Source organism: Elgaria multicarinata, chromosome 2 (assembly GCF_023053635.1).
Source record: "Elgaria multicarinata webbii isolate HBS135686 ecotype San Diego chromosome 2, rElgMul1.1.pri, whole genome shotgun sequence".
Classification (NCBI taxonomy): Eukaryota; Metazoa; Chordata; class Lepidosauria; order Squamata; family Anguidae; genus Elgaria; species Elgaria multicarinata.
In genome coordinates, this window is record NC_086172.1 from 21016546 (window position 1) to 21024914 (window position 8369).

General features: G+C 41.7%; 1 protein-coding gene across 1 annotated transcript in view; it reads right to left on the minus strand.

Annotated features, from left to right (window-relative positions):
• ABCA12 (ATP binding cassette subfamily A member 12) overlaps positions 1 to 6255 on the minus strand; it is a 160971-nt gene extending 154716 nt beyond the window's left edge. Inside the window, exons 1-2 of the mRNA XM_063116106.1 lie at positions 6078 to 6255; positions 958 to 1051 (exon numbers count right to left, since the gene is read on the minus strand). Of these exons, the coding sequence (XP_062972176.1) occupies positions 958 to 1051; positions 6078 to 6146 (163 nt within the window). The 5' untranslated portion in view covers positions 6147 to 6255. The remainder of the gene's footprint in view (positions 1 to 957; positions 1052 to 6077) is intronic.
• Between the last annotated feature and the right edge of the window lie 2114 nt (positions 6256 to 8369).

Sequence of the window (8369 nt, forward strand, 5' to 3'; positions counted from 1 at the left end):
AAATCTGGTAACTCTAGTATAGCTCCTGCAGCTTTAACTGTGGTGATGAAGAGGAAATTTCATCAGGTTCTCCATATATACAAACGACACCTGATGAAATTCCCTTTTCTATGCAACTGTTAAAGATACAGGAGCCCTGTCCTCCTTTTCATATGGTCGCCCTACCAAACACTGACCTTCAATTCCTTCAGTATCTGAATAAAAAACAGACAGGTGACAGCTGTAATGACTCTAGACCTGTATCCACATGTATTATGCATGGCTGTCGTAAGTCAGGAGTGGCTAAAAAGGCTGTGCTCTTCTGTGCCCTTACAGGAATGTGATATATTTTGGAGGCCATGGTTTAAAATCCCAACATCCATATTTGTGGAGTAAAATCTACAAGTCTATGAAGTGACACTTATAGAATGTGACCCCAAGGCCATGAATTTGTTCAAGTGTTGGCAGTCATTCAATGGTAAAGATGAATTGAGTGTGTGAGGTAAAACAAAGAAAAGAATTAAAACAAAGTGCTTCCAAATGGACATGGATTTGCACTACTTATTGGTAAAGCTATCACCCACTCCCCGTCCTTCAAAACAAATTGACCCACTGAATGAGACATGGGTGCAAAAAAGGGGGGGAAAGTGGGGTTGTGCAAGGATGTAGGCTGCTAATATTTGCTCCAGGACCATTGATCATGGCCGACTAACAAATTTCTTCATCCAGCCCATATCTGTATGTGGTACTCTTAAACAATACTGAAGCAGGGCAAAACTCTGGGGGCAATAGAAAGAGAACCCTAACACTGGCATGCACACTTTGGTGACAATGACTTTCATGTTATAAATAAAGCCAGAAAGAAATAGGTGAATGTGAAGAAATCACTTGTAGGATTAAAGAACACAAAAGCCACACACACACACACACACACATACTGTACATTCACCTTTATAGTGGGAATCAAACATGACTTACAGTTTGGCTCAGGTTCTGGAGGAAATCTGGTTCGTATGGTGGCCAAAAGGATGAATAAAAATACAGGCCATGCAATTAATGTGAATGACCAAAGCTGTGAAAGAGAAGAGAGGGCAAACTAATATTTGTTTTGTTTCCATTTATTATTATTATTATTATTATTATTATTATTATTATTATTTGCATTTTTATACCGCTCAATAGCCGAAGCTCCCTGGACGGTTCACAAAAACTAAAACAATTCAAAGTGTAAAACAAACAGTATAAAAACATGATATAAAATACACATTAAAATGAATTATAACATACCATACATGATTAAAACATCCTGAAAACATTCTAAAATTTCACTGGATAGGCCTGCCAGAATAGATCAGTCTTTATTGCTTTTTTAAATTCTAAAAGACTGTCAAGTTGACGAGTCTCCTCCGGCAGGCCATTCCACAGTCTGGGAGCAGCAGAAGAGAAGGTCCTCTGGGTAACAGTTGTTAATCTAGTTTTTGTTAGCTGAAGTGGATGCTTCCCAGAGGACCTGAGTGTGCGGGGCGGATTGTACGGAAGAAGGCGATCCCGCAGGTAGCCTGGACCCAAACCATGTAGGGCTTTAAAGGTAATAACCAAGACTTTGTACTTCGCCCGGAAACTAATTGGCAGCCAGTGAAGAGATTTTAAAACTGGTGTAATGTGGTCCCCCCTAGATGTACCGGCGACCAGCCTGGCTGCGATATTTTGGACTAATTGAAGTTTCCGGACTAGGCACAGAGGTAGCCCCATGTAGAGCGCATTACAGAAATCAAGCCTCGAAGTTACCAGTGCGTGCGTGTAACATTTTAATGTTATTTGTTAAAACGTTAAAAGCATATGTCAATAGCACAGAAAGAGACCTGTTCAACAGGTTAGTTTTCATTACATCTGCAACAAAAATAATTTGTGAATAATTTTTCAAAACCAGCCCTTTTTGTATTAACCATGCATTCCAGTAACACGCCTTAAATTTTTTGTCATGTTTCTGGTTGCACGTCGTTTTACTAAAGGCTTGTATATCTTATGCTAACAAACTCAACACTCTAGTAAATGGTCCCGTATAATTTTACATAAAATTAGCTCAATTGGTGTTTCGTCCTACTTCAAAGCAAATTGTGTCCATGTAAAGCATGTACTCTTATATTGCAAGTTTTACTCTGATTTGAGATATCATATAATTTATCCTCTTCTGACCAACTTCCTAGGCATCCAGATGAACGATTGATAATCAATTGTCTTTTGGATTAAGTCCCAACATATCAATTTCTTTCTAATTGCCATGCAAACAAGAGCTCAACTGATTGAATGTATTCGCTAAATTGAAGGCATTGTACCCTGTGTATATTTATGTATTTGTCTGTGTACTTTAACTCGAACAGGTCTGAATGACTGCAATAAGAAGTACTGTATTTTCTGGCGTATAAGACTACTTTTTAACCCAGGAAAATTTCTCAAAAGTTGGGGGTCGTCTTATACGCCCAGTATAAGATGACTTTTTAACCCAGGAAGATCTTCTCAAAAGTTGGGGGTCGTCTTATACCCCCAGGAAAGGTTGCTCTGAGCCACCAGAGCCGGGCAGAGAGATCCGTCATGCACTTGTCAGTCTCAGCCTACCGCTACTGAGCTGACCCCATTACCATGACTTCAGGAAAGGTTAAGCCTCAGGCCTGGGAGTCCCATCCTTCTGCTAAGGACTGGGAACTCCTTGCCACTTGAGTCTGGCCACAAACACAGAATCCACTGCATATGCAAGTCTATGAAAAGCCTCACTACTTTTCATGGCATAGTTCTTAGATATCCAAAGTCCAAATAGCAAAGTGTCCATGTGCAGAGTGCTTTCGAAGTCCCAAGTGGAGATGGAATCCAAAGCAGTGGGGAGGTCAGGCGTTGCGTTGAGAGATGAAACCTAGCAAAGCTTTTTCCGCTTTGCACCAGCATTCAAAGCCACTTGACAGACAGGTCCTCTGACCTGTAAATCATGCCTACATGCCAAGAGGGCGGGATGTTACAACCCACTTCAAAGAGCGTCCCCCACCTTTTCCAAAACACTCTGAAGTTCCCAGAGAACCAGCAGCTTCAAGGCCGAGGCAGGGAGTGAACAAGCTACTCCCATGGGAACTTCGTACAGAGATAAGCTTGCAGAGAACATCTGACATTCTCAAACTATTTAATAAATCTACCCACTAGGTACAAGGCCATGTGTGGGCTGTAGTGTGTGAGAGAAAGAGAGGCTGTGGCCCTCACCGCTTTGGCACCAGGGCCGGGCAAAGCTGGTAGTAGGCCCAGGCCAGATGGGAAACGTAGGCCCCATTTCAAACTACTCATTAAGCATTTTTTAATAAGTTCTAATTACATACGAACTAGAACGATTTATAAAAAAGGTAATGGCAAGCACTTTTGGTAACTAATTTGGTAACTTCCAAATTAGGTTACTGCAATGCCCTCTACATGGAGCAGCCTTTGAAGACGGTCCGAAAGCTGCAGCTTGTGCAAAATGCGGCGGCCAGATTGATAGCTGGAACAGGGAGGTTTGAGCATATAACACCAATTCTGGCCCGCTTGCACTGGTTGCCGATACGTTTCCGAGCCCAATTCAAGGTGCTGGTTTTAACCTATAAAGCCCTACATGGCTTGGGACCACAATACCTGATGGAACGCCTCTCCCGACATGAACCTACCCATACACTGCGCTCAACATCTAAGGTCCTCCTCCGAGTACCTACTCCGAGGGAAGCTCGGAGGATGGCAACAAGGGAGAGGGCCTTTTCGGTGGTGGCCTCCCAATTATGGAATGATCTCCCCAATGAGGCTCACCTGGCTCCAACATTGTTATCTTTTCGGTGCCAGGTCAAGACTTTCCTCTTCTCCCAGGCTTTTAACAGCATTTAACAACATTAAGTTTGTTTTAATGGACCCCAGAATTGTTGTTTTTAAATGGATACTGTTGTTTTTATACTGTTGTTTTTATGTTTTTGATGGGTTTTAAATTTTGTATACTTTTTAATGTTTACTATTTTTAACTGTTGTAAACCACCCAGAGAGCTTCGGCTGTGGGGCGGTATATAAATATGATAAAGAAATAATTTTTATTCAAGATGTATATAAGACATCACTTCTTCACATTCAGAAATGCTTTACATGCTTTTCTTTGGGCAAATTCATCATCATCAACTTTATTACGGTCACCAACCAGACTTCACACATACAAGAGAGTAGGGCAGAATTACATACAGATTTGAAAAGTATGCCGCAGAAACAATTCTGGAGAGTCCTTATTCTCATAGCGTTCAAAAAGAATTTTGCAAAAGCCTCGATTGTGTCTCTGTCCTCTGTGGCCCTGAAGCACTGAAGAAGTGCATTAATTTCTAAACTGGTGTCAAGTAATAATTTCTCTCTAATCTTTGTATAAAAACAACAGAGTAAAACGTGGACAACCGATTCAATTTCATTGCTTCCACATGGGCTCAAGTGATCATGAAAAGTGATTTTCTGAAACCTCCCCTGCAACAGAGTAGAGGGCAAATTCATCCTGAACAACAGAAAACCAAGCAACTTTGCCTTGTCAATGTTAATGTTCAAAACTGCTAAACCGTTCAAACGCACTTTTGGTCCGTTCTTGCACCATTGCGGACCGAAAGTATGACTTGATTCGTTTTGGGACACTGAAGCTCTTTTCATTAGAGCCACTGTTGCTGGCAATGACACTCACAGGAGAGCTTCTTCGTAACAAATCGTTACCAAGGGGTCCCCCCCCTTTGCCTCTACCAGGGGGACTCGGAGTAGCCCCCCTCAAAATCATAGGCCCATGCCAACTGGCCCCACTGGTGCCCCCCTCTCTGCCCAGCCCTGTTTGGCACTGCCTACAACTGGCATGCCCCCCCACACACACACCCCATCTTCCTCCCCTTGTTGCTACACTACTTTGGGTCCCTCAAAGTACTAAGTTTCCATGCACATTAACAACGTTACCAAGAAGAATGTGCATATCAACTAATTTAGCTATAAATTATGGCTTTCCAGATGTTTAGACATTATGGCTCTCCTATCATCCTTCACCATTGGCTATGTTGGGTCAGGCAGATGAGAATTGTAGGTCAAAATATCTGGAGGGACACAAGTTGCCCACCCCTGCATATAAATCAATTCAGGGCAGTACATGTACACTTATCCAGAAAGTAGATTATAGGTACCATATTAAAAGAGTACAGTATTAAATAGGTCCGTCAGATACAGCAGAAATTTTAGATGTTATGATTTTTAACAGAATGAAAGAGGGGCGGATCTTTTCGGATTTCTCATTATGGTTTGTTTTTTTAAAAAACTTTTGTAATTTACCTCCAGCATCTGTCCTTAACGGATGCTGTAAGCCCTGCTACTGTTCTGACTCTAAAACACATTTGGCTCATGCATTAAGACCACAGTACATAACCACACACACATACAGAAGAATGCGGTTGGGATAAGGTGGTAGAAAGAATTCTGACAGGGTATAATGGTGTAGACTACAAGCAAGGGGTGCCGTTTTTAAGCTCTTCCGCATTAAAACAAGCAAACGAAAAGTAACTCCCTTGAAGTAGAAAATTAGCACACTAGCAGGCAAAAGATTTTAGACCAGAACTTACTGCTATGTTGGTTTTGTATTAACCAGTTGTTGGTGTTGTTGATTAACATCTGGGAGCATTAAAAATGAGATTCTCCAGCTGTATTCTAAAGTGTTACAATCTATTATACTGCCTCAGCTTTTGGCCACCTCACTCAGCTGCCTGCATAGACCAGAGTTTTAGCCATAGGAACAATCATTTTATCAGCTCTGAGTGTGATCTACTGTGGAATATTACAATTAAGTAAAACAACAGCCATTATAGCAGGCTGAACGGCTGGTTTGAGACAAATACATCTTTCAACCTTGCCATAATCAAGTATGGAATATCACCACATTGCTAGTTAGTTTCTTCCACTGGCAAATAGTTTTTTGAGGGTTTATTTAAAAAAAAACTTTCAGTTTTCACTACCCCTTTCTTAGAATTTTTTTTTTCATTTTGTGCCTCAAGGGACACAGGGTTTTCTCTCATTTTAATGTATTTTTTGGTACTTACGGGTTGCCTTTTGATGCTCAGCCAATTTTTCCACAGCAGCACCCGCAGGTGCTGAAAGAGGGAAGCCATCCTTAGAAGAGCTCAGGAGAAACAAACCAACTAGTCTTTCTCTCTTCCCAGCTTTAGGTTGCCCAAAACCTATGCTGTGACCCTCCAAGAACGGTAGTCGTTCGTAGATGAACTTTCTCTGCACAGCATAGTTTTCAGGCTCTTAGCTCATCAACCTGTCTCTGTGCTGCACACATCGTTGTCTTTCTCACAGCAATAGCTCCTAGCAAATGCAACAGGTTATTCCTCTGATGACGAAGGAACAGGAACAGTATCAGGTTGTGTTAATTATAATAGTCTCTTCCCACAGACACAGACACACACACACACACACACACACACACCAGCTTTCTTTAGTCACTGTGTGATAAAATAGGCAGCATTGCAAGAAGATGCTTCTGCTGAAGCAAAGGAAGCACACCTTTTCCCCAGTCAGGAACTCCCTACCACCTACACAACTTGCCTACTTGCATCGCCTGCAGAAGAAATGTCATAAAAGAAATAAGGAAGGAGCTACTCGCCAAGCCAGTGTGGCTGGTCTTATTTCTTTTCCCTGTTTTAATATGCACACGTTGGCTGGGAGCGATATCAAACAGAAGCAGGCACTCTGCAGGATCCAGGAGAAATGGTAGCTTTTGCTTTAAGACGAAACCTATCATTGTGGGCCTCCATGAGGATGTGTGAACAGACACCAGGGCGGAACGAGCTCTTCCCTAATACTTCTTAGATAGGGTGACCATCTGAAAAGGAGGACAGGGCTCCTGTATCTTTAACAGTTGTATTGAAAAGGGAATTTCGGCAGGTGTCATTTGCATATATGGAGAACCTGGTGAAATTCCCTCTTCATCACACCAGTTAAAGTTGCAGGTGTCCTGCCCTCTTTTAAATCTGGTCACTCTAGTATTGCTCCTGCAGCTTTAACTGTTGTGATGAAGAGGGAATTTCACCAGGTTCTCCATATATACAAATGACACCTGCCGAAATTCCTTTTTCAATACAACTGTTAAAGATACAGGAGCCCTGTCCTCCTTTTCAGATGGTCACCCTATCTTGGTGGGTGGCTTAGCTATGATTCCTGACTTGCTCCTGTAGCAGTTACTAGTTCATGCAGTTGGTTCTTTTACCAGTCCACTAACAATCAAAATGAAGAGACCATCAGGATGGGTGGCTGGCATTGGTTACTCTCCAATCTCACACCAGAACTATGGAAGTGTAAGGCCGGAAAAAAACCTTCTCAGATCTTCCTTTAAAAAATATAGGTACTGTGTTTTCTTCTCCTCCTCCGCCAGGTCTCCACACCCTTTATTTGCACAAATACTCCTTGAACTAAGTATAGCAGGTTGATAGCACATGGAATATTTGGTGCCTGTGCAAGATGAATAGAATTGATCAACCTTGTTAGATTAGGTAAACAGTAAGAGACGGAAATAAGCTCAATAATTCTACCTAGATGTCCATTTCCCCTCAGCTGTTGAATTATACTAATAATTAAACAGAAAGAAAGGTGCTGGCCATAGGGAAAAGATACATAGAGCAAGATCTGTGAATATGCTCAGAACTAAATTCATGTGTTAAAACATTATCATCCAAGTGTATTATCTATTTATTACCCTAGTCCCGACTGTAAGGAAGGGGTAAATTCATACATGGAATAGCTGTTCTTAAAATATGTTAAAGTGTCCTATTGTTATGGTTTTTAGGAGCGGAGTAGATAACCGGCCAGATGTATGGGGGCGTTCTGGTACTTCCTGGAACCACTTGGGGCCAGGCCGGCAGACCTTGAGAGAAATTAACATCTCTGGAGAGGTGTGAAAAGATCATCGTGGGGAGAGCCGAAGGGAGGGGGAAAGGAGTGGAAAAAGTATCTATAAAGGGTATACTTTGAAAGGGGGTTTTGTTCTGAGCTGGCTGACTCCATGGCTGGGTGACGTATAATATTGTAACTCAGTTTTTAGTTTGCTTGGGTCTGGGTTCAATCTATATCTGCATGTATCTATAGTTTTAGTTGCTAATCCTGTTTGCTTGCCCCTTTCCTAAATAAATTGGGCTTAAACCTCCAAACTGTGAGCTGTGTGCGTTTTTGTTCTGGGGATCTGTGCAAAATCCAGTGGAAGGCCAGCTTGGCTGGGTCCAGTCTCCTTTACACCGACAATGGGATATTTATTTTCTCAGTATTTTAATACCTAATGTAACTGAAATTTAAACTTTGTTGTTTTAATCTCATATTTTAACCTATATTGATTT